This window comes from Pleurodeles waltl, chromosome 11 (genome assembly GCF_031143425.1).
Source record: "Pleurodeles waltl isolate 20211129_DDA chromosome 11, aPleWal1.hap1.20221129, whole genome shotgun sequence".
Lineage (NCBI taxonomy): Eukaryota > Metazoa > Chordata > Amphibia > Caudata > Salamandridae > Pleurodeles > Pleurodeles waltl.
In genome coordinates, this window is record NC_090450.1 from 569743760 (window position 1) to 569770776 (window position 27017).

General features: G+C 44.1%; 1 protein-coding gene across 3 annotated transcripts in view; it reads left to right on the forward strand.

Annotated features, from left to right (window-relative positions):
- Window positions 1-27017, forward strand: part of NSD3 (nuclear receptor binding SET domain protein 3) — a 1432226-nt gene that overhangs the window by 759380 nt on the left and 645829 nt on the right. For all 3 annotated transcript variants that reach the window (XM_069214018.1, XM_069214019.1, XM_069214020.1), the window contains exon 13: window positions 9946-10143. In XM_069214018.1, coding sequence (XP_069070119.1) covers window positions 9946-10143 — 198 coding nt within the window. The remainder of the gene's footprint in view (window positions 1-9945; window positions 10144-27017) is intronic.

The following is a 27017-nucleotide window of genomic DNA, read 5'->3' on the forward strand; positions in this document are numbered from 1 at the left end:
GTCTTGGTAGATGTTAGAAATCTCTTGGCACTGGACTTTGTGCTTGATGTGGCCTGCGCATCTGCTTCCTGCAACTGCTCATGAATAGAAGAGAAAAAATAAAAATAATCGATTATTTTAATGGATCTAGTCTCTGGCCTTTGTAGCTTTTTATTATTATTATTTTATTTTTTTGAGTTTGGCTATCTTGGTTGTTGCTCCCTTGCACCCCCTGGATCTGGACATTTTAAAGTAATAGCTATAGAGTGTGCCAACATGTGCTACCTTCTAATTGAGCTGCCCTACTCTGCAAGAGAAATGGCAGAGCAGAGCCACATATAGACAACACTCTTGGAGGCTGATGTCAGTTCTTTTATTACTGTGCCCTTTAACATGATGCAGAGTTCCTCTTTTCCATTTTTCCAGTAGTTCCAGATTTCAAATCATAATGTAATTTACTGTCCCTCATGTGAATCTCTAGTGCTTGGGCTGTGGTCACGAGTCAAATTTGCCTGATAAATGGTCCCTGATGCACCTGAAAGCGGTAAGCAAAGATATACAGAGAAGAGCAGAAATGTGTTTGAAGCAGTAGTTCCGCTGCAAGTCACATGGTAGCTCAAGATCATTGGGCTGTCCCTGCCCAAAACCCTGGTCCTGCTCAACGCCATCAGGTAAGTCCAAAAGGCCAGAGTTTAATACAAGTTTATTACAATTGGAAGGCGGCCAAGTGGAAGAAGGCCAAGCGCGATACGTCCACCTCTTGCTGCTTAAGAGGGAAGTCACAGAGCTGGCCTTTTAGGGGACCGTCTCTCCCGTGTCCTCCGACTTTGACACCAGGCCTAGGCTTTTCCTGGCGCTCCCTGAATTTCCCAGGTCGTCATCAGCCAGATAAAGGCCTTCAAAGAGGCCATTCTGCACATTTTCTGAATGCTGCCTGCTCCCTCTGGAGTCCCTTAAGCCCCATGGAAATGTAGCACCTACCAGTCATACTTCTGCCAGTGGATCATTCCCCGTTGCGAACAGACCACCAGAGTTCTACTCCAGCAATAAGGTCTCTGTTGGTCCAGCCCATGCAAGGGTTCATATCTGATAGAGACTTATTGCCGCAGATTCCTTACCTAAGAAATTCTGCAAGGCGTCAGATGGGATTTGGACATTTTTTAGCAGTACCCCTGTGTGCTGGTAGGAGGCATTGTTCCGCTCTGCATCGGTGTCATCTGGGCCCGATAGGCACCACCCTATCATGCTGATATCTGTTGTTTTCTTTCTGTGCCAGTTAGCCCTGATCCATGCACCCATGCCTCAGTCACTTTTGACTGGCTTTTTCTCAACTTTTGTTGACACTTTTTTGAGAATTAGTGCTCCTGGTGTGACAGGGATATCCCCCAAAAAACTAACAGGTTTCAAACCATGTGGAGCCTGTCACTGGCAGATGTCTGTGACAGACCCACACTTGATTTGTCTATGGGGCTTAGAGAGGGGCCAATACTCAAACATCTGTAAGTACTTAGGCGTCATGCACCAGAAGGCGCTGATGGTGCGTTCGCTCAAGCTTCTCACCGCCTGATATTGGATGACTCTGCAACATGGACGATCCCAGTTGCGCAGAAGGTCCTGGGACCAATCACAGGACCACTCCTGCTAGTTGTTGTCTCGAGTCATGGAGTAAGTCCCACCGTAAAAAGAAGTCCAACAAGTTGAGAAGATCTTTTACTTAGTTGCCCGTCCATATCCTTGAACAAGGCACTGGAGGGTCGGCACTAAAGGTCTTGCTCCTATGTGAAGCCTGCGCCAGGGTCGGCCCGCACCTCCATGACTTTTCTGGAGCTGGAGCACCCCCGCCCAGCTAAAAGAGTTTTGGGAGGTCATGTCCCTCATATTTGGGCCACCCCACCGGGAGCGCCTTTGGGCTCCAAGGGTTCGTGAGAGGCCCCTACTGGATTCCCCTCCAGTGGTTTCACCCTTGCGATCAGTCCGTCCCCTTGGATCTGGTGAGACCGCAACCTTTTTTTGGCACCCACTTCAGTGCCAATATCCTGTGTTGGCGCCATCCCCACCATCATTCCAGACTCCGACACAAAGCTGAATAGGTGTTGTCCAACGCCGGCTGCAGCACCAACCAGGACTTTGCCTTCCAAGTCGGAACCAGTACCTTTTTCATTCGACAGGCCTGAAGAGGGAGACTAATGGGAGGGTTCTGAGCACCCTTACGGATGCCCACATTTCTTGAATGAGACAGTGGACAACTGGTATGAGAAACTGGTTGATGCCAGTGGGTTAGACACCTCACCAGACACTGCCTTGGTCTCTCCCTCTACCGTGGCTATGGATGAGGGTTCCTAATTCACTATGGTGGTACGAAGGATGGCTGTGGTCTTTGATCTTTGGTTGCCCTTAGTGTCAGTCAAGACAAGCATCTTGGCGGAGGTGCTTTAGCTGGGATTTGCCCTGTCTTAACTCATACTCCCATTTAAACAAGCCCTTAATGATGTCCTTCTTGGGGCTTGGTCCAAGACCTGCATAGGGGCTTTTGTGCACCAGACAATTGCCTGCCGCCATCACCCTAGTCCAGGGGACCCCAGTTTCCTCACCGAACACTTGGTGGTCCAATCATTTAATTCCTGAGTCAATCCTGAAGTATGCCTTACCTCTTCACCCGATAGGCAATCCAACAGGCTGGATACCTTCGGAAGAAGATGTTCTCTTCCACCAGCCTAGCAATGTGGTTGGTGAACACCGCGTGCCTCTTGGGAAAATACACCCATAAAAGTGGGACTTGGTTGCGAAAAAGCTGCCTAAGGTCTTGGAGGAGTCCCGAGCCATAGTGGTACAGGCGATTGCGAACAGCAGAGGTGCAGCAAAGTTTACCATCAGATGCAGACTATATACGACTGACTCCCTGGACAAAGCTATTTCCTTGTCTGTGGCCTTTAGGCACCAGGCCTGGTTGAGAACGTCTGTTTTTTGGGGGATGTCCAAACTTCGCTCGTGGACATGCCCTTTAATGGCTCTCGCCTTTGTAGTGAGAAAGTGGAATAATCTCTGGTGTTCTTCTAGGATAGCAGAGCGATGACCAGGTCCTTGGACTTATTCATTACCCCTCTCCAACCCAAGTCTGCCTTCTGTCTCTTTTATGGTTAGAGAACAGTCTTCCAACTGTGTTCATTCCCTTGCAGCTACCAAGGCCAACAGGCATCCCAGCCTCTTCGTTGGCTGAGGACATGGTTCTCAGACCACATGGGATAACTAGTCAGAGGTCGAGCCAGTCCACCACCCCCCCCCTCCACTTTAGTTTGTCCTCTTACCACCAGAGGCATCCAGTGGGGGCAGCATGCGCCATCACCTGCACCAGTGGCAGTTGTTAAAACTAACAGATGGGTTTTACAGATAGTTCATAGAGGCTACTCCATCTGGTTTCTGGACACCCCACCACCTATGCCGCCCACTTAAGGCCAGTTGATGGAGGACCATCTCTTCTTACTCTGTCAAGAAGTGTTGATCCTCTTGGCTGAGGGAGCCATTTAGATGGTACCGGCATCAGAAGCATGTTGTCGTTGCAATTCTCGCTACTTTCTGATGCCCAAGAAGGACAAATGCCTTCGTCTATCCTAGACCTGTGCCTTCTCAACTTCCGCCTGAAAAGGAAAAGTTCAAAATGATCACTTTAGCTCAAGTCCTGCCTGTCCTGGATCATGGAGACTATATAGTAGCATTGGATTCACAGGACACATACTTCCACATCCCTGTCCTGCCTGCCCACAGAAGCTGCCTCTGGTTAATGATGGGCTAAGAGCACTTTCAGTTTGAAGTTTGCTATGCTTCCTTTTGGCTCTAACAGCACCTCTCGGATACTCACCAAGATGAAGTCTTCACCCTCCCTTGACGATTGGCTGCAGAAGGCTAGCTCACCCCAGGCAGTTGTTTACTACCTCCACACTAAGGTGGACCTCCTGCATTTGCTGGGGTTTTACTATAAACTTGTCAAAGTCACACCTCTCAGACGCTCCCTTTCACCAGGGCTGTTCTGGACACATGGCAGTTTCGGGCTTATTCTCCCAAGGGGCGAGTCCAGGATATTCAGGCTTTGATACTGATGTTTTATCCTCTATCCTGGATTTAAGTGAGACTGACTCTGAGGCTGTTGGGCATTGTGGCATCCTGCATCCTTCTTGTGACACATACCCAATGGCATATAAGGGCCCTGCAATGGAACCTGAAGTTACTGTGGGCACTGCATCGGGGGAATCTCTCCATCATGGTTCAGCTCTCGAAGGGAACTGCAAAAGACCTGAACTGGTGGCTAACAGACCACGATTGGATCAGCAGCAAATCACTCTCTCTTTCCCAGCCTGAGTTAACTGTAGTGGCAAATGTCACTCCTGAGCTGGGACAGCTATCTGGGAGAAGTGGCGATCAGAGGACTCTAGTCTCCGACATAGTCTGAGCTTCACATCATCCTGCTAGAGCTCCAGGTGATCCGGTTGGCACTGAAAGCCTTTCTTCTTTCAATAAGTGGAAGGGTAGAGCAGATGTTCATGGACAACACCACCGCCATGTGGTACTGTGGCAAATAGGGTGGGGTGGAGTTGTGGACTCTTTGTCAAGAGGCCCTGCTTCTCTGGACATGGCTGGAAGGTCAGATAATTTCCCTGGTGGTTCAACACCTGGTGAACTCTCTGAATGCCGTGGCAGACAAACTCAGCTGTCGATGCCTAGCGCTTCACCAGTGACCTCTCCAGGGGGGAGGGTGTGTGTGTGCTGGTGCAAGCTATCTTTCAAGAGTGGGGAGAACCTTGGTTAGATCTGTTGGCCACTGTTGAGAATGTGCAATATCACCAGTTTTTCGCATCGTAGTTTGCAAGGCAATTCTTGCTCAGTGACACTTTTTGTCTCAAGTGGAGCTCCAGCCTCCGGTATGCCTTTTCGCCAATACTACTCCTGCTCAGAGTTCTCAAGATCTGGAGCAATCCGGACCAAGTTATTCTTGTGGCTCCAGATTGGTCACGGAGAGTCTGGTTTCCTGTGCTATTGAGCATGAGCACTGGTCCTCTGATCAGGCTGCCTCTTTAGGAGGATCTTCCTTCGCAGCAACAGGGGAGGGTTCTGCACCCAAACCTGCCCACCCTCCCCCTTAATGCGTGGTGATTGAGCAGTGCCTGCAACCTTCCTCTCGAAGTGTGTGATGTTATTCTGACAACCAGGCGTCCTTTCACAAAGACTGTATATGCCTGTTGTTTGGACAAATTTGTGGTGTGGAGGGCATCTAGCCTCTTTCTGCACCTTTCTCAAGTTCCATTGTTTGTTTTCTCAAAGGCCCAGCAAGGCTCTGGTCGGATGCATAGTCGAGCTATTCATCAGCCATTTTTGCAGTTGTCGGACCATCCTTCTTTGTTTAAGTCACTTTTTGTGACTAAGTTCTTCTAAGAGCTATAACACGGAGACTTGCATCTGGTTCTGACATTTCGGATGTGCAGCCCCTTTGAGCTGCTGCACAATTGTTCACTCAGGTTACTAACCATCAAGGCGGCCTTCCTTGTGGCTGTAACATCGTTCAGGAGGATCCGCAAACTGCAGGAACTCAGTGTGCACTCTCTTTATACCACCTTATACCCAGACAAGCTGGTTCTTCGAACATGTGCCTCCTTTCTTCTGAAGGTTGTGGCACCCATTCACGCAGACCAGCATATCATCTTGCCTACCTTCTTTGCTGTTCCTCATTGTTCTAAGGAAGAGGAGACTCCATCGTCTGGACCCAATAAGAGCATTGTTCTACATTAATCATAGTAGAGAGATTCACTCTTCGTAGCGTATGTTGGAGCTAAGAAGGGAAAAGCTGTGCAGAAACGGACCATCTGACAATGGTTAATGCTTTGCATAAAAATCTGCTGCTTATTGGCCACGAAGCAACCCCTGAGGGCTTGCGTGCTCATTCCACCAGAGCTAAGACTGACCACTGTATTAACTTGCAAAGTCCCTGTCCTGAACATCGATTAGGCATTTACGTGGGCATCTATGCATATATTTACCAAGCACTGCTGCCTGGAAAGTCAGATCTGTTGTGATGGGCACTCTGTCCATTCAGTCCTGTGGGAATTTTTGGTCCGGAACTGTTTCGTAGACCCACCTCTGGGGATGTATTGCTTGGATGTCTCTTTCAAGGTAAGAAATCTGCAGCTAGATGTCTCAGTCAGATGAACAGGTTACTTACATTTGGAAAAGCCTTATCTAGCAAAGACTCTATCTAACTGCAGATTCCTTACCGACCCTCCCATCCTCCCCGCTCTGCAAACTGTTCATAGTGTCACCTTTCTAAGGGTCTGTGAAATTCACACAAGTTGTCAGTGTTCCTTGTGGCTATGCGCTCCTGGTGTAGCAAGTCATTTGAAGAAACGGACATCAGCCCCCTGGGGTGGTGCCTAGATAAGCACGGCACACATATTTCCAGAATGGCCGATGTGGAGTTGAATGATGCCACTTGAAATTTTGCAGATCCAGTCTGACACCTGGGGAAGATTCTAAGGTAAGGAATCTTCAGCTAGATATTCTCTATCAGATAAGGTGTTACCAAAGGTAAGTAACTTGTTCATCTATTCATCTATTCTAAAGATGCCTATGGAGACTTCAACCCAGAGCTGATCCCATGCCAATGCCACATCTGTGTTGCTTCGTGAGTTCCTTATTGCCCAACCAACAAGGCTTGAATATGATCCCCAGCCTCTCCCACAATGTCAGTACCTGTTTGGATCTGATTCAGAAGCAGTCCAGGAGCTCCAAAACCTTCTTGACGAGGTGGACAGATTACTGCCCCTTTATTACAAAGATGCAGGATTCTTCTTTAACCTACAGAATGCTAGTGGTTTGGTTACCTCTCAAAAAACTGAAAATAGCTTATTTTGCAGTGGTGGATTGCAGCATAGCAGAGGTCCTTGACCTACAAATGCTCACTGTGGAGATGAAGTAAAGCCTGCTGAGATTCTTCAATCCGGAGGCTCTGACAGATACCTTAAAAGCGACATGGGCAAAGTCATATTCAGTCAACATTTGGCTGGCTCCTAGTGATCCAGGACTCCTCACCCAGTACCCAACACTGGAAAGCCTCCTGTTGCAAATGCCTATACGTCAAGTTAGCCCAAATGCTTTCTTTCTGCACCACCAGATAGGAAATCTATGCGCATTGTTTCATTTGGAAAGAATTACTCTCTTCAGCTATGCTGGCCTAAGGATCTTTTAATTCAGTCTGTCTTTTAGGCTGCTGCACTTATGCATTGTAGGACCTAGCCAATGTAGTCTTGTCAGGAACGCAAAATAACCTTTGCTAATACAATCTAGGAGGAAGCAGCATGCAATGAAATATGTTTTATGGGCTGGCCTTGGCACCATAAACAATGTGATTGCGTCAAAGGCATTAGTGTGGTGCTCAGACACCATGCCTCTGTGCCTCTGGATTTCCAGAGGATGTCCAAACATCCCTAATGTACATGTACTTCAACAGCTTTAAACTTTTTGGGTAGAAGGCTGACAGCGCTAGGGAGATGAAAGACAGCTATCCTATAACTCTACGGTTGGTTTTGACAGCCTCCTAATTTCAGCAGCTTTGCAGGAAATATAGGGACTATCTACAGGACCTGGCATATGATCATTAGCGGTCTTTGCAGTTACTACAGCGACTGCCTCAGCGATTGTGTGGCGCCAAAGGATGTGGTGGTAAACAAAGTTGCACACACCTACAAGTTCATCAGTCCTCTGCAACCGCCTACCCCAGCCACCACGTTGCTCTGATTTTACTACTACTACTGGCCAAGGGAGCCATTGAAAAAGTGCTACTTTTGAATGCCCAGGAAGGAAAGAGGACTCTCAGCCATTCTGGATCTGTTGCCTCTAAATCCCATCCTTACAGAAGGACAAATTGAAAATACTCTCTTTGGCTCAGATTCTCTTTGCTTTGGACTCGGACTACTGGATGACACCCTTGAACTTGCAGGATGCATATTTTCAAGGAGGCGTTCTGTAGTCCCACAGACATGACCTGCGGTTCAGAGTGGGGTCAGAGTGTTTTCAGTATGCCATCCTAAACTATTAAAGTAGATCGTTAATTACATAAAGATTTGCTACACTCTAGCCAAGAAGACTCCTAAAGGCCTACGGGCAGTTTCATCAGAGCAAAGGCTGCTACAGTGGCATTTGCAAGGGTACTCCCTATCTTTGTCATTTGTCAGCTGCTTCATAGGCATCAGTGCACACATCCACCAAGTGCTATTACCTCGACAGCCAGATTTGTAGAGAATGTCCTTTTGCCCACTCAATCCTGCAGGGCGTTCAGGCTTTAGTCACTGCTCAGGCTTTCCACCTTTTGGGAAGTAGTGTTTGGGAGTCTATTCTAAAGTCAAGAAAGCTTTGGTTAGAAATATCCATCAGAATAACAAGTTTTTTTACTTTAGGTAAGGTTCTTTCTGGTGGATACTCTATCCAACTGCAGATTCCTCACCGCCTTCCTGCCTCTCCCTTCTATGGAGTGGACACCTGCACATAAAGGGTATCAAGTTAGCTTTCAGCACATTATCACCTGGTATTTATCAGTAAGTTGTTGAGTTGATCAGTGTCTGAGGGTCTTAGAAGAACAACAGCAGAAAAGAGCTGACATCAACACTCACGAGTGGCACCTATATGCAACTCTTCTCCATCACTTGTGGGGTTGTGCAAGGCTGTCACAGACTCCGGCAGCACCTTCTGTCGGTGTGCAGGAGCTTATTGCTTTAAGATTGCTAGATCCAGTCTGGTGCCTTCGAATAATCTAAAGGTTTGATAGAGTATACACCAGAAAGAGAATTTCAGAAGTTAAGTAACTTCTCCTGCATCTCCTGTCCCCTTCTTTGCGATTTGGTAAAAGTCACTAATTACAAATCACAGAATTGAATGTTTGATCATCTGAAACTTGGGTTGCCGTATCTGAGCTTCAAAATTAGCTGCTGGTCAAGTGATATAGCTGTATCTTCTGGAATTATTTACTTTGCCTGGGATCATTAAAGCACAGTGAAGTTTTTTCCTCTGGGTAAGGCTGTTTGTGTGCCTGCCCATTTTACATAATTATCCTCTATTTTAAAGCAAGTGTTAAAAATTGTAAGAGGCTGCTTGGTTTAATAATTAGATTTAAAAAGAAAATGAGCCAATTACAATGTGCTTTTGGGTAAGTACTTAGTTCTTTTAAACATGTATGATTTTTCCAGTAAATTATTCTGGGATAAGACACAGAGGGGTATTCATTGTTCACAAGTTTGGTTACATTTCTCATCATGGTGACCTAGGGTTACAAGTTGCTGACTTTTCGGAACTCCTCTCTAATTATTCTGGTGCTTTTTGGTAATGCACTGTCCTCCTTCTCCAGTTCCAGCTGAAGTTTTTCTATCTCCATTGTTGTTACTCAGTAGAGTATCTGTGAATTGTTTCTATTTTTCTATATTGAAGGCTTGCGTGTAGCACAAATGGTTTCAAAGTATAAGCTGGAAAGAAGAGATCACTTTCTGTAGGACCTGTTCTAAAGGTGCCCTTAGTGTAGATTTGGTAACGAAAAGCTTCCACTAGTCCAGTAAAGCAAGCAGGTTAATGAGGCATGCAGCTTTGTGCAGCATTGTAGAAATGTAAAAAACTGTCCATTACTGTGCAAAGACTGTTTCCTTAAATTGTACAACACATAAGTTTAACTTCCTTTCTATTTTGAGACGTCCCTGCATAATATTATTAAAAGTACATTTTCATCTCTCTGTGCATGCTTGCAGACTTACCTCCAGGAAATGGAGCTTTGGTGATACCCTGCAAACTAATTTGTACCTAACCCACTTTTAGTCAAGGCTTTCATCATAGATAACAAATATTCTCCAACTAGAAGGAGGAACACCCACAATTGTTCAATGGTTTATCTAAATCGAATGTGTTGCTGACCTAAAAGCTGTTCTTTCTTTGTTTTTTAAGGTCAGCATACCTGCTTCTCTTGCCACATTCCGGATGTAGATGTGAAGCGATGCTCCGTGGGTTCCTGTGGCAGATACTACCATGAAGTCTGTGTTCGCAAGTTCTCAACAACTGTTATCGAAGGCAGAGGTTTCCGTTGCCCCCAACATTGTTGCACTACATGTTCCTTAGAGAAAGATTTACAGAAGGCAGGCAAAGGTGAGATCATCATTTGTGATGGGGAAAAAGAACATACTACATATGTTTGTCATTGACGGGACTCTAAAAATATAGTATACATACGTTCTTAAAGGAAAAAATGAATTCATATTCCTAGTGTTATCAGGAAAGCGCTTTTGCAAAGTAGTGTTTGATACATCCATGGGTTCTGGTGATTTAATCCTCCATTAGTCAATCTCCAGATGAATAAAAAACTTAAATTATGCAAGGTTTTATATAAGTGCATTCTACAAACTGTGAGTTGTTTTTAGTCGTTTGTTCAGAGTTTTCATCTTCTGGCCCAGGGAATCACTCCCAGCTTTTACTATGGCATAGGGAAAGGAGAATGGATCTCCCCAAGCCCTGCTGAGACTGCAGACTAGAGATGCATACACACACCATCCACTCAATCAATGTATTTGGTGTCTTTAGCCTTCTCACAAGGAATCATGCTGTGACATCTGCAAGATGTTTCCTGCCAAAGTACTTAACAGATTAAAGAGGTTGGCTCTCTTTCTGGAGAAGCAACCTCATAATTTCCCCTTTCAAAGAGGATACCCCCTCATCTGGGGACGATTTTGTGAAAAGTTCTCCTCCAAGTACTTTCAGAAAGTGTAAGCATGTGTACTTCCTCAGTGGTAATGATTCGCAGAAGCACCTGCACCCACATTCTCCTAGGACATGATCAAGCCCTCGTCAGAGAGGACGTCAAGAAAAGGTGATTAGCAACCTCCACTGAAAATGGTATGACTAAGTATCTCCACCGATACCATGTCAGTAGTTCTGCCTAAATCTTCATCATTGAAGACCCTTCTGTCTATCATGAAAAAGCGACCCTTTTCAGTGGGCTCCCTGTCGACTACCACCTCACTGGCAAAGACTTTAGGCAGTGTCTCATTGATTTCCAAGAAGAGTCCTTAGATGAAGACAATTTGTTGACTGACCTCAACAAATCTGTTTACCAGACCCTCGTCAACGACAGCAATTCCACTGGCATCCATGTTGATGATCATGATGACCATACCATCAGCAGCGATTGTATCATCTATGACCTCATCTTCGATGCCAGAATTGCCTTTGTCACCTTCAGGGAATACAACCAGCCTGATCGCATTCACCTTTGAAGGTTTCTACTCAATTCCCGTCTCCATGTCTGTGAGTCTGAGGTAGAGGCTGAAATTGGTGACCAAGAACAAGCCTCTAATAATACATTTAATCCTATGCAGTTTGATGTCTGCTACTTTCTAGAGTACAAGTAGGCTGCTTATGAACATGAGTACGGTGCAGACTTTCAGTAGGGCTATGACATTTATGAGCCTTAAAATTTCTCATCTGATGGTCGTCCAAGAATCAGGAAGAGTATGCACAATACAAGAAGATTAGAATGAAACAAACAAAATCATCATCAATCATTGACTAATAGAGGCTTTGGAACTCACTCACTAGAAAGCAGTCCTTCACAACTATACCGCTCTTAGGGGAGAGAAGAGAGAGTCAATTATTGAAAGGGCTGTTTTTTCTAGTGCATAATGTATGTGTTTCATTTCACTATAAATTATTGAAATATAAAAAGATGCGTACGCTACTTTGTAGGAACCCACGAGATCATGGCACTACAGTGCTGCTATAGATGTAAGGGCAGACTTTCTTTGATGTCCTTCCTCAAGGAGCAGCTGAACTAAACCTTAGTGTGATAGTCCTGAATCTAAGATATCAGATGGAACCTCAAAAAAGAACCAGTATTCCCTTTTCTCCCAGGACTAATTCATCTGTTAGTGGAACTATTCCTGACTCTGGCTTCAGTTAAGACAACTACATTGCACCTTATGAAAAAAATATAATCCTCCTGAGCATAATCGTTTATCTTGGGGTCAGATCGTCAGGTAGATTTAGTAATTGTAGCAGTTGCTGAACGAGACATGCTTTTATTTGTTATTGACTGTTCCCTCTGACAAAAAATAATGATCCTGTCGGGAGAAATGGTTTTGCTTCATCTGCCACTTCTCTAAAAGGAGGAGATTCATGAGCACTTCCATTTGGTGGATGGGGGTGAGTCGCCTTATTCTGCTAAGGGTGAATACATTTATAAGCATGATCTTCCCTATTGTATTGCCCTGACTACTACTTTAATAAGGCTGATCACTGCCAGATGAAGGGTTTGCACACTTCATGGTGCCCATGTTTTGGTATACTCCTGTTTGGATTCAGGGTCATCATTACCTGGTGTTACACCTATCACCTTGCACAAAAGCTACATCTGGTTCGCATCTAGAAAATGACATTTGAAAAGTGAGCCACCTCAAACCGGTTCAAGATTCCATGTCTAAAAAATGAGTATAAAAGCGTGACCCAACCCATCCTGGTCTTTGTCAATGTTCCGAGTTTGTCTTGACCATGGAAGAGAATGCTCTTCAGAGTACTCTTAGAGCTGTGGTGAGTCCAGGATTGACGTCTGCATGACAGCAAGCCTCACACATTATGAGGAGGCATCTTCTAAAGTCTGCACAAATTACTGGAGAAGCCGTGGGGTCTTCCTAGTGCCCAGAAGCCTGCCTGCTTGCACAGAAAGGGAAGAAGAATGCCTGCCCCTGCCGGAGGAGAACTCTCCAGGGGGAGAAGCACAGCCGTGTGGAGAACCAAGTAGAGCTGACTAACATCTGAACCACAACCATTGTTGACCCAAGTTGTGACGAGTCACTGGCCTTTGTTTGTGGTTCATGTGACAAAGTAAGTCAAGTTCCTACAAGTCCAAACCACAGCCGGCTATCTGGCACTCCTGCAGCATGAACAGTGAAGGACCTGCTGCCCAGCCCGAAGGAACTTGTACTGTGTCTTCTTTTGTGTGGTGCCTCTGCCAGGATCATTGTCACTGTAGTTGAGAAACTTTTCCCTGGGCCTGGAATTGGTGAAGACGAGCACCAGCCTAACAGACTTGCGGATTGTTTGTTTCCAGTAGCTCAAGTAAGGACCCCATCCATGGTCCCTCGCTGCAGACGAAGATGTTAATAGTTCGACCTCAAAAGCGCACTGTTCCATACTATGCCAAGCTGCAAATAGGTAGCTCTGGGACTGGGGTTGAAAGGCCGGGTGACGCTATTCCGACTGCAGAAAGGTAATCCTGCTATTTGGAAGTTAATATTTGCCAGCTTGAATTATTTTGCTTAGAAACTGAATACAATACCACAAGTGTTATCTAACATGTCAATAACTTAGTGAACTTGCATCTGTGCCTAATCATTGTCTATGACCGTTTAACTCTCCTAAGACACAAGAAATATTGGGGGTCACCTTAAGAATTGGAATAGGCCTCTGTAGATGGTGTGGCGTTTGACTTAAGCCCTTAGGTTTGATTGCAGGGTCATTTGACTTAACTACCATTGATGTGTGTAGCATTTATTTTTGCTATGACGTTAACATACTTTCTTTGTACTAACATGAGCACCAGGCTGTAAAGTAAGTGGTTGAATCTTTTGTTTGACTGTTTGAGTTCTATGTATGTGCCCTCCACTTCCCCTCTTTGCTTTTGCTAAACTGCCAGTCACATGTGGGTAAGGCTGCTTGCTTTAGTTTAAAGAGCGATAGCCGGACGGGCTCCAGATCAACAGAGGCAAATGACCCCAACCTTAACAATTTGAGGTCCAGTACGTTCCCCCGCCACCCCCAATAGGAGTTTGACATTCACCCTCCTGAAAGCAGCCACAGCCTTAATAGCACTGTCAGTATTTAAATACTCCCATGCTTTATTCCAAAGTGGTAACTTATATTCTCTAACAGCTTTTTATAGCTAACCTGCTGCTGATTCTGCAGTATATGATTCAACGGACCTCAAAGCTTCTGTGTGACTAGGAAACCAGATCTGTCAAACCATTTACCAGATTTACAGTCAGCATGCCTTTGAGAATGTAACTCTAAAGAATGTTAATTCTGATGCCTGTAATCAGAGTAAAAACATATATATTACTGGAGGCTCTGAGTGGCTCAACCAGGCATCACATGTCACGAAAAGAGGTAGTAGTCACCTGTTGTGAAATAAAAACAGAAACTGTTAGACCCCAGGGTAGTGTGCTGCCTCCATCTTTAGCTGTTTTATTGTGAGGGACTATGTAGCTTGCTTGACAGAACACTGTAATTCAGTAACAATTTTAGCAGGATTATGATCCTTGAATAGGATTAGCATGACCCTATAATTGGCAATTCACCCTAAAATACAGTTGGAGACAAATATACATTTTGCTCGAATAACTTTTTCAAGAAAAAGTGGGAGGACGGGGTCCAGGATGTAAAACCTTTGAGTTAATATTAATAATATCTCATAGTGACTCATCAATTTTGTCATTGAAACCACTGGCTAGAATGAGGTTAGGAAGTCCCCTGTTCGGCTTTTTCGTAGATGTGACCAGAACTCTAAAGATTTAACAAAAATTGAAACATTTCAATAAAATAAAATTCTCACTGTATAAAATGAATACGTGGAAAATCTCTTCCCGTTATAAACTTCAGCTTCAATACTTGCATACTAGGGTTTTCTGTAGATTTATTTACCACAAAATAACTAACGGTGGCTGAGATCCATAAAAGTAACCTCCTTTTGACTCTCTCTGCAGGAGATGGTGAACTGGAAACCATGTAAGACACACACCCGTTTTTAGGTGTGCAGCTATCGTCATTCAGTCCTCTTGCAATATTATTATCTGATATTGGGTGATGAAGCTGACCTACTTATTGACCAGCAATGTTCCATGAAATAAAGCTAATGCAAGTAACTGCAGAATGCACAGAAATGAAAGCCACAGGCCCGTTAATAATCTAATGTTCACTAAAGGGCAAAGTTTATAATAGTCGGTTCTCCTCCTGTGATTCAAAGAGTAAAACTTATTTAGATAGAGGGCAAAAAATGTAGTGATCCAGCAAGATTGAGTTGTTATCAGAGGTTAGTGGCTAGGTAGTGATTGGTGATAAATATAGTAGCAGAGTCCTGTAAAACATCATAAAGGAACAGCTTGTATATGAGAGCCTGGCTGAAGTCCAACGGCATAGTGAAACATGAGGGGGGCCCTCTTTAAAGTATATGGAGGGCTACCCCCTCCTGACTCGCTCTGGAGCTCTTGGGCCAGGATACCATGCTGAGGGGACCACCCTGGAGCTCTGGCACCCTGCACCTCGAGGGCTGCAAGGGCCTTTGTTATGCCACTGCTGAAGTCCACCTTTACTGTAGGTGAGTAACACACCACAGAGTCTCTGCCTCCTAGGATTCACAACACAGTCACGAGACAGATTTATTTGAATTTCCTGCCTAGCCAAGCCCTCTTACCGGTTTGATGTCATCAAGACCACACTTTTCCCTCTTGTGTTAGAATTTAAACAGTACAGTCCTGTTTTGCAGTTGTAGGAAATTCGGTCTTCGAGAGTAGTTTTGAGGAGGAACATCCACTAATACCATAACAAACAGTATTGCTGAGGGATAGGTCTAAAACGTCAGTACACTATAACAAACAGTATTGTTATGGGGTAGGTGTAAGTCATCAGTATTAGACTGCTTGAAAACACATTACTGGAGTACCATTTGAATCTGGGCCATCCATAGATATTAGGTTACTTGTTGGTCACAACAATCTGCACCCAGATTTTGTGATTTAGTTGTAAGTAAGGGTGTGGCTAAGTAGATGAATGAAGATGAAATAGGAATATCTTGTCTGTGATTGGTTGGTGCATCAAAAGAGCACTCCACGGCTTTGATCTGCCTTGTCTTGAGTCTTATGTGAAGTAGAGAAGTACTGAGATTAATAAAGTGTTAAATATCAGTCAGCCGTACCTCATTTGTTCTGCTTGTATAATTATAGAAGCTCAAATTTTCCCATAACACCTCCCACATCCAACTGAATATCTTCACTAGTCCCAGCTTCAGTACTGGTCATTTGAGTATTACATTTTTAATTCTTATAAGCTTGATGGTGTGGATGTTACAGAATTTATTTTTTGCCAAATGCTGGGTCAACTGTATGAACATCGGCTGCGTCTTCATTGGAACTGTGTGTGATTGCATGCATATTGCTAAAGACTACAATGTTTCATCGTCCTTGATCCTGAACAGCTTGAATGCATATGATTCACTGTGTTTATCTTCTTTATTGCACAGTGCCTTCTCAAAAAAATAACCTGTGGTTGAAGTTTTTTGGCTTTTTTCTCAGGAATATCATTAACAGGAGAAGAAGGGGATACAGGCTTACCTATATCAACAGCAACCTTACAAGTATAAGAAATAAAAAATTAAATAGACAATAAATGATACACAGCCCAACCCAAGATAGGGCTGCGCTTGGTCCTGCCTTTGGTCTGGCCTCGTCTTGCCCTGCAGAAAAACAGACTTCATTTGGTCTAGTGCAGTAGTCATAGACTGGGCCTCTAAATGCTGGGACTCTGGATAGTGAAGTGTTCCAGCAGGGCAGTAGTTGTGGCCTCTTCCTTTTCCCCTCTTACTATGCCTCTCGCCAGAGGCAAACACCATCTTTGGCCTGTTACGGTAATGGAGCATGGGGGCCTCCAAACACTATAGAATATATATAATCTCATCTGGTGTGGCAGCAGTCCTGGTCTGTCTCCTCATATATTACTCTATATAATAAGATACATAAATGATTCCAACTCCTGCTTGGGCCAAGTAAGAACTTTTAAAAGTTTAACATAATATAATAAACAACAAAAAATAACATTGTTTTCATAGTCAGCTTATTGCCACTGTTAATAGTAATGTGATATGTAATCTCATCTGCAAGATATTTTGATTTTTGTAATTGCATCTGGTAAGTCAAGGGTGAGGTCACAAGAATTGCATTTGATCCGAGTTATATTTGCATGGCTATTATAGCAGCAGGGAAATCCGTATCTATTGGATACCTCTAACCGCACCTTGTGAATCTTCCCATACACAAGCCTGGACTAGGAAACTCCTGTAATAGCTTTTGTATGTTGACAGGTAGTGTCACTCTATTCCGCCTCTGAACATGAGGACAAGGAGCCATAAATAGACGCCACCCCTGTGCACTGATTGTATTTTTTATTTTTTTTATTTCTTCTAACCACAGATTCAGAGTACTTCTAACCGTAGTTTCTGCACCTTGTTGCTATCCGCTATGCCAGTTCTGCTTTCATCGACACCAGTGCTGACACCAGAGGAGGATGTACAGCCCATAGTGCTATGCAACTCTCAGATGAATCCACACTGACCAAAGTCATGCACAGCCACTTGGCAGTCCTTCTGACACTGATCCCTTACCACATGGAAGGGTCAGACCTTAGACAATTTATTGTGGCACAGAATCAGACAATGACAGCTATGATGATGAGATAATTAAGTTCCCCAATATGACAAAATGGTATGAAGAGCTTCAGGATGCTGGTGTGCATGGAAATTCACCTGCCTCTCTAGAATCTGCCACAGAGGAAAGCTCCTCATTCACTCTTTGAATTTAATGTTACCAACTATGGAAATAAAAACAAATGTTCTGACGGAAGCCATGTACACTGATCAGGCTCCTACAGAGCCATTATTGCCATTCAGCTCTTCTAGGCTCCTGGGCAAAACCCTATTCAGGGCCACCCGTTAATAAAAAAGTTGCTTGTTACCATTACCCTGCTTTTGATGATTCTACCTTTCTGACAAAACACCTGACGCTAGAGAGTCTGGCATAGGCATCCACCAGCTGAGTCAACCCCAGTGTCTTTCCTACAAGTCCACCTGACTGTGATTCAAACCAAATTGAGATGTTTGACCAGCAGATTTTCTCTTCCACAAGTCTTGCTTTGAGGTCAATTATTGCTAGCTTCCTCCTTAACTCCCATGCCCTTTGGGACACAGTGCCACAAATTTTATCAGCTGTTCTGGGCGTCCTTTGGGGAGTTTCTTACCAAGACTATTCAGAATGGTTGTGATGAGCAAAATTTGTAATTAGATCTGACCTGCACATGACTGATTGTGGGAATGTGCCAGGGATACCAGTGTGACTTTTAGGTGCCACACCTGGATGAAGTTTATAGGGTTATCTGGAGCTGTCCAGGCAACATTAAAGGACATGCAGTTTTATGGCTCTCGCCTTTTTGGTCACAAAACGGACTCTGCCTAGGAACATTTCAAGGAGGGCAGAGCCACAGCATGTCCCTTGGGTCTTTCTGCTCCCACAAGGTAATTTAATCCGCAATCTTGTCCTCTATGTGGATGTGGTAGAGGCTTCCCATTCTGCCAACACCAGACTGCTCCTCTAGTCCAGCAGGTCTTTAAGCCCTTTTGTAGCAGAGGCCATGGTTCTCGGAGACAACAAATACAGCAGGGAAAAAGTGCAACTCAGTTGCCCACTCCACCAGCAACTGCTGTTGCATAACCGCTTCAGTGTGTTCTTACGGGCACACAGCCACCTTGTTGGGGGCAGGATACAATATTTCATCCAGGAGTGGCAGGCCATCATAAAAGACAAGTAAGTCCTCCAAAGTGTCCGTTGGGGCTTTGCCCCCCTTCCTTTCTAACCTTTCAGGGCCGTTAATGTAGGACTACTTGTCTGTCTTATGGCATGAAGTTAAGGCCCATTTGGCCAAAGGGGCTATAGAGAGGGTTCCAGCCTTCAAAGTTCTAACTGGGTGTAACTCCCACTACTTCATTGTGCCAAAAAAGAATGGATGCTTTCATCCTATTTGAGATCATTGCCTTCTTACCGCCTTCCTAGGGAAGGACAAATTCAAGATGCTAACGCTAGTCCAGGGTCTTGTGTCTGCCTTAGTCCCTAGAGACGCAAAGGTGGCTATGTACATACAGGGCACTTATTTTCAAATCTCTGCCCAGTTATGTAATTTATGTTATGTTATGTATACTTGGTATAACACACAACTCACTCCTGAAGGAGTATCTCTGCACTTAGCTGTTCAACACATAGTGCATTTTAAAACATCCACATTTACAACAACTTCTTAAATTTCATGAAATCAGAGCAGATACGGACATAAAAAAGGACATTTGTTCCAGTGAAAAGGGGCCAAATGTGAGAAGGATCTGCCACCAAATCTGAATGTACTTATAAGTGGAGTCTGCAGAAGGACTTTTTTTGTAGCCATGCAGGTCACAAATGCTATTAGCGGTTCATGGTGGGCCAGCGGCATTTTCCGTTTGCATTGGTGTCACCAGTCTCCCTTAGGTGTCCACAACAGTGATGGCGGTGGGCACAGCTCACATTCAGAGGTCAGGTGTACAAGCTTTCCCCTACGCGATGACTGGCTGCAGAAGACCAACTTGCCCTAGGCCAGTGGTGTCCAAACCTTTTTTTAGCCTGTGGCTCCCTTGACCTGTTGGCAGAGGCTCCCCATTATCTTACTTTATTTTTGGTGGGTGGGTGGGGAGATGTAAGCCCGGTCTTGTGAGTACTTCCATTTTTCTCCCTGAAAATAATTGGGATGAAGATGTTATAATCATAGATGTAATCCTGTTAATACATCATCCAGTCACTACAATTAAGGCGTTTCCATGGTCGGACTGGGCAATAGAGCATGTCCAGACTGCATCTGGCAGCTCTCCATTGAGTTTACCATCTTAAGCACCTAAAATGCATATTGACGAGTATCACTGATGATCACAGAGCCTAAAGTGTTTTGGTCTCCAACAAACAATTTGTTGTCTCCCAAAAAAAGTTGAACAGATTACATGCAATCACCTCATTTTTCCATAAAGGTAACTCCTTCCATCAGCCCCAATAATCTTACTGCCATATTATCAACAAAGGTACTACACATAGAGATCACAGCAGAGGGCACCTTAAACCAGGCAGCCCATCAGGAGGTGCCTAGTTTAGAGCACAGTATACAACAAAAAAGGCCTAATTTTCTACTAAGGATAGCTACCACCATACTTGTTGGTATGTGGCAAAAGTCTCACCCCCTTTTTTTTTTTTTTTTTTGCAGGTCAGTCCATAGCTTCAAACAGAGGGATTTGTGGCATTGTATGCTATTCTCAGACCTTTGAGATTGTCAACAGATCCTCCCAATTACCTGTAAACCACCAAGAATCATCAGCACCTAAAAGACCTGCAAAAGGATATTTTAACTATACTTCTGAAAATAGTGGTAAAACAGGTCCTCAAGAGTCAAAGGCCTCTACTTGCATTTCTTCTTTCATATTAAATAAAATGGGTATTTGAAGGCTTCTCTGGGGACTTGACAAGAAATAATTAGAGGCAGTCTTCTTACATGGTCACCCTTCAAGACCGTCCAAGCCCTTACTAGACCTACCACATCCCATCTATTTGGACATTGCAAATATATGTGTGCCTTTTATCTGTCAGACAAAGCTGCCAATTGGAGGTCCTTCCTTTCAGACTCAGACCAGCTCACAGTATATTCACTAAATTCCTCAGGCCATTGGCACTGTTCCTCAATAGACGGGTAATTAGGTTTTTTGTTTTTCAACTGAGTGTTCTCTCTGTCAAGCAAACAAAGACACCTAAGGCAGAGGTACTCATACACTTTTTTTTTAATTTTGGCATTTTCCTTAAATGTAGCAAGCACCCCCTGCTGCCACCTCAAACTCCAAATCAGTTCCTGTGAGCAAGCCTAGGCAGTTTACAGCTTAGAGCCTTTCTCTTCCAAGACCAAGTATTGAAAGTGTACTTGATGTTATATGCAGCAAGCATGTACTGATTTCTGCTAGGACTGTCACCCAGTATCCTGCTGATACCGCATTGACAACTTCTCGTGAGACCAGTTCAGCAGCTGCTGGATAAACATTGGTGCCAGATGAATGGTTCAACACAGTGATCTTCAAGCCACAGTTTCTGAAGGCGTAGCTTTGGTGGGAATATTGTACCAGTATGTCCCTGAGGCTGCTTGACAGAGGACCTTTACCTAAATTTGTCCTAACTACCATTGCATACATGAAGAGCTGGTAGGTTTATCGGCAGGAGCAATACACCAGTGACCTTTGGTCAGCAGAAGACAAGCTGCTACATCACGTCGTCCTAAAACAGAGCATCATTTTTCTGGTGCTTTGAAGCATTACTGCCTTGAAATAAAGAATCCACCATCCAAACTGACAATAAAACATCAGTCTTTTATATAAACAAGCAGAGAGACTCAAGGTTTCTTGTACTATCTTAGAAAAACAGAGGTATGCATGAGTGGCAAATCACCAGTAAGGTAATGGTTTTTAGATGAGAACCTAACAGGCAACAACAATGAATGGGCAGACGCACTCAGAACATCTAAATATGGTTTATATGAGTGAGAACTAGGCTCAGTCTCGCAGGAGTGTTTCACCAAGGGGGAGACCATGTCTTGGTCCTGTTTGTTTCCATGTGAACAAGAGATGCTGGTACTTCACTACCATACATTGGCAACCGTGTTGAAGGGAAGAAACCCTTTTGATGAACTGGAATGTGTTTGTACCTCTTCACAGTTTCTACTTAACCTCATTATGATAGCCTGGCATTTGAAACAGTTTTAGTTCACCAACTTTGCCCACAGGTCTCCAAACATGCTGAGGATCAGTCTAGGTCTTCTATCCATAAAGAGCAGTTGGGTTCTGCACCATAACCAGAAATGTCTTGGGCATTTAGAATTTAGACATTTGATCATTTGGACATACCTTCACAATTTCCAGGGCTCTTCCACTTACAAATACCCCAACGCTCCATTGGTCACTGGTGTGCTCACCTGGGTCAACATCCAGTATATTCTAACTTTGCAGCTACTTTTGTATTTGTTACAGAGGGCAAAGTCAGAACCTAGCTATGATTCTCTAGGAATACATCAATCAATAATATCAAGGTTTTGACATACACACATTTCAGCTTTGCTGTTCTTCTAGCATGTCATGACAATTTCATTAAGTGGCTCCACAGAACATTTCTTTCAGTGCAAGTACCTCTGACTCACTTGAAGCTCAATAATTTCTTGCCCTGCCCTTGTGTCTGCATTTTACAACTTTCATAAGGCAGACAATACATGTTTTTCCTGGAAAATCACATTGATAGACACTTTTACTTAATTAGGAAAAATGTAATTCCTCCTAGTCAAAGAACCCTTTTTGATTTACTAAAACATACATCACATTGTACACAATTGCCAGCTTTGCACTTCAGTTTTCTTGGGACTGTCACTTAAACAGATCTGTGATTTTACTCTTTTTTCGTAACCCTACCATACCAGCAGAACTCACATTTAGTTCTTTAGGTGTTCAATACTGCTTTGAGTTCTACTTGAGTGAAACAACTTACCGCTGTCTTTCCGGTCAGCATTTTATGTCCTTTCGCTAGAGGACGCTCACTTTTGAAGTAAGTTATTGTGTGAGGAATCTCTACTTGTATTACTTTATGCCAAATTAAAGTCAGTCGACTTCTCAGCATGATGGTGACAACACACTTTGCAGGGAGTCTTGTGTAGGAGATTGTCTACGTTGCAGAGCCATCATTTGGACAAGCATCAAACATTAATGCCTTAACAGAAGTTTGAATATTTAAAATGCAGTGGTAGAATTGATGGTTTTCGACCATTTTATTAAGGTGAACTTCTTTTCCCAGGTTTCTGATTGTATGGTGTTTATATAATGAAACACCTACTTGCTGCAAGAATGCATGTCTATATAAATCACAATCATGAAGAGAAAAATACCTCTAACTAAATTTCTGTAGCATTGATATAATCCTTTGGTTTCATAGGCGCCCCACCCTTTCCCTTTGTTTCGGATGCTTGTCACTTGCACCCTCATACTTATTCGATTACATTTTTGCTGTGTTGGCCTGAACGGGAAGTAGATTCCAGATCAGAGCACATTAAGCTCATTGGCTGATGTTTGGATGTTGTAGAGTGTGGTGAATGTGCTACCGACTAGACACTACAGTTTTGCAAAACAGGCATGTTCATACCATTTACTCCTAGTTACAAAATGTATGGGTGACCCCAGCCTGAGGATGGGTAAATTATGCAAGTCTATAAATTTATGAAGACAACATGCTGAAGTACCATTGGCACAGCAATGTAACTTATTAGATGGCATGTGTGGCTCTGGGTACGCATGCTTTGCATAAGTCAGTCCTCAAGTGTTGGGCTCAGAGTGTTGCAAGTTATTTTTGTTTGAAGAATATTTTTGTGTCACGAGATCGAGGTACTCCTCTCGGAGATAGTGCACATGGGCATCGGGTCCTTTGTTAGATTGTTTTCTGTCCACCGTTGGGTTTGGACGTATTTTCTCTCCAGAGTATCTCGGTTCGGTCTCTTTCAAACTTTCTTTTCCGTCTTTCTTTCAGCGACGGTAGTGTATCTCTATTGCTTGTGTCCAAACTTAAACTAATCAATGTGATTTTCAGCATCTGGGTCGGTTCAACGCCCTTAGAGGCGTCTATGCCCTTCTGGGGCCTACTCAGTCTAGTGCTGTTGACATATGCAGGGCTAATGTAACTAACTCCGTTTAGGTTCCGTCCTCCATGCCACTTCAAGTTCCCACACACAGATCAACGCTTGGGGTGTAACTTGCGCTTGCCCCCGGAACATAAAGAGGAAAATTGCGATGCTTGTAGGTCTTTTTGATCTAGAAAGACTCTCCGGGACCGAAGAGCGCGTCAGTTAGAGATGGCATCAAAGACACCGGAAGACACTCCAGACATCTTCGGAGAGGAACAAGCACAAGAGGAAATTAGACATCAGGCAGCCCTCTTGATCCGAGACTCTGGTTCGGACTTCTATTTTGACATCAAGAGCCAGTCGATCCCAGCAGCGCAGTACGTGAGTACATTAACCCCATCTTCACACAAAAACACTTTCAAAAAGACTTCTAAGCTTGTCATGGGTCCACTATTGCCTTCTGGCCATGGTCGTATCCGAAAATTACAATTAGATGCCCCGCCCTCTGACTAGTCACTGAAAATTGTCAAGACCAAGATGTCTTCGGCACCCACCAGAGAACTCAACATCATCCCACCCAATCTCAGGATCGAGTTGAGCTTTTGGATCGAGCACTCCAGCTCCAGAAAAGAAGCCTTCACCATCAGCTTTGGAGCCGACACCTTCGGTTTGACAAAAAGCTTTGGTTCCGAAAACCTCGGACCCAAGGACAATGGCTTCCAAAGATGCCCCTATTTAATCAGAAGGGACTTCAACAGCAGAGCCAAGTTTATAAGTAATGGACCCTCGTCAGTGCCAGATCCATATACAGAAGGGAACGGGGAAAATCATTGCATCTCCCCCTGTTCTAATCAAAAGGAGACTTACCTTTCAAGAACCATTGGACACTGCTCCTCCTCCTAAAAAGTCTCCAAGGATAAAGACAAGGCCCCAGATCAACCTCCGCCTTCTCCACCTCAACCCCCTATTTCCTGTACTTCCTCCTACTCCTTCACCACCACAATCCCCTACACCTTTCAAACAACCACAGTTTTCTCCACAGGGATCATCATCACCTCATAGAGATGATTTAGGTGATGTCCCACAGGATGTAGATCCATGGGATTTATATGGCCCAGATCCCATAATTCCTAATGACCCAGATGTGTATCAAGCAAGGCCTTCACCCCCTGAAAATGCTACAGCATACAATCAGGTTATTGCGAGAGCACTGCATACTAAAATGTACATATGCACACCAACCCTATCGAAGGGCATTTTCTCTTTGATACACTAACCAACACTCATAAAGAGTCAGTTCCTACCAATGGTGCCAGGTATACTTAGACATGCCACAGAGATTTTCAAAGAACCTGTTAGGGCAAGGGTTATTACTCCAAGGCATGAAAAAAAGAACAAAGCAGCACCTTCAGCTCCAATATTTATAAAATCACAACTACCTCCTGATTCTATAGTAGTGAGTGTAGCACGAAAGCAGGCTAGTAGTCAGTTTACAGGAGATGCTCCTCCTTCTGGTAAGGAGAGCAAAAAACTGGATGCAGCAGGCAAAAGGGGGGGGCATCTGCTAATCATTGGAGAATTGAAATTTCTCAGGCACTCCTGGAAAGGTATGATGGGGCCTACTGGGATGAGATGGAGGAACTGTCCCAGTACCTTCTACAGGAAAATCAAAAAAGGGTCAGGAGATAGTCTCAAAAGGGCAAGCCATTTCAAATAATTCAATTAGATGTGCCATTGATGCAGCGGATACGGCAGCACGTTGTGTAAACATCAGTGTTCTTACAAGAAGGCATGCTTGGCTGAGGTGCTCAGGCTTCAAGCCAGAAACACAGTGGGCAGTTCCAACATGCTTTTCAATAAAGAACACTTGTTTGTCCCAGAGTTTGATACCACCATTGACAAGCTGAAAAAAGATTCAGAGACAGCGAAAGCTATGGGGGCCCTACTAACTACACTGAGTAGGGGTAATTCTCGTTGACCACAATTTAGGGGAGGTTTCAAAATGTCAGTTACTGAGCCTTCTACCTCCCAGACCAAACAAGGAACCCACTTTTACAGGGGCGCAAATAATAAAGTCAGAGGTAAAGTATACACCTCTAGAGGTTCTGCCTCAAGCTCTCGCCAGTGACTCTTTTACAGATTCATCCAACACACACCTGTCCAGTAAGTAGAAGGCTAGCAAATGTCTACCCCCAATGGTCCAAAATAACCACAGATCAATGGGTTCTATCAATTATCCAACATATTTATACACCAAAGAAAGATGGATCACTGAGACCAGTTCTGGATCTCAGACCTCTCAACCTATGCGTCCTTTCAAAGCATTTCCATATGGTCACTCTGCAAGATGTTATTTCCCTCCTACAGCAATGATTTCATGCCAGCCTTAAATCTCAAGGATGCTTACTTTCATATTCCCATACATCCAGCACATTGCAAATACCTCAGATTTGTCATTGTGAGAAAACACTACTTATTCAATGTTTTAACATTCGGGGTAACAACCACTCCCAGAGTATTCACAAATGTCTATCAGTAATTGCTGCATTCCTCAGAAGACAACATATTCACGTCTTCCCATACTTGGACGATTTGCTTACCAAGTCAAATGCCATCTAACAATGTCAGAATCATACTCAGTACACAGTAAATCTTCTACACACTCTGGGATTTCCAATCGACTTTCTCAAATTCCATCTCCAACCCTCACAGATACAGACTTATCTGGGAGCAATTCTCAATACTCACTCAGGGTTGGCATATCCAACCCCAGCTCGCATTCAAGCCTGTCAAACTCTTCTGTCTCAATTACAGGAGAACCACACTTACACAGTAAGAGTAGTGATTCAGCTATTAGGAATGATGGCTTCATGCATTGCCATCATACCTCATGCCAGACTACACTTGCATCCCTTACAGCAGTGTCTATATCATCAGTGGTCTCAGTCATAGGTTCATCTCCAGAATCTAGTGTTGTTGGACTGCCAGACTCACTGCTCTCTGCAATTGTGGAATTCCATCACCCTCTTCAAGGGTCCGCCCTTTCAGGACCCTGTGCCTCACGTCACTCTCACTACAGATGCATCACAAATAGGTTGGGGGCTTATCTCAATATCTTAACAATGCAAGGTAGGTGGGATCCTATTCAACAAACTCATCACATCAACTATTTGGAGTTAGCAGTCTTTCTAGCGCTCCAAGCATTTCTGCCACAACTCTCCCACAAAGTGGTTTCAGTCTGTACAGACAACATGACAATCATGTATTATCTGAGGAAAGGGGGGGCTCAGTTGTGTGGATTGTCCATTCTTGCTCAGTCAATTTGAAAATGGGTAATTCACAATCACATTCAGTTACTGGTAGAATATCGTCTAGGAATGGACAATCAGTTTTCAGACCTCCTAAGCAGGATGCAGCAATAAGTCCACAAATGGGAACTTCACCCATGAGTACTTCACCAATACTTTCACCTTTGGGAAACACCAGAAATAGACCTCTGTGCC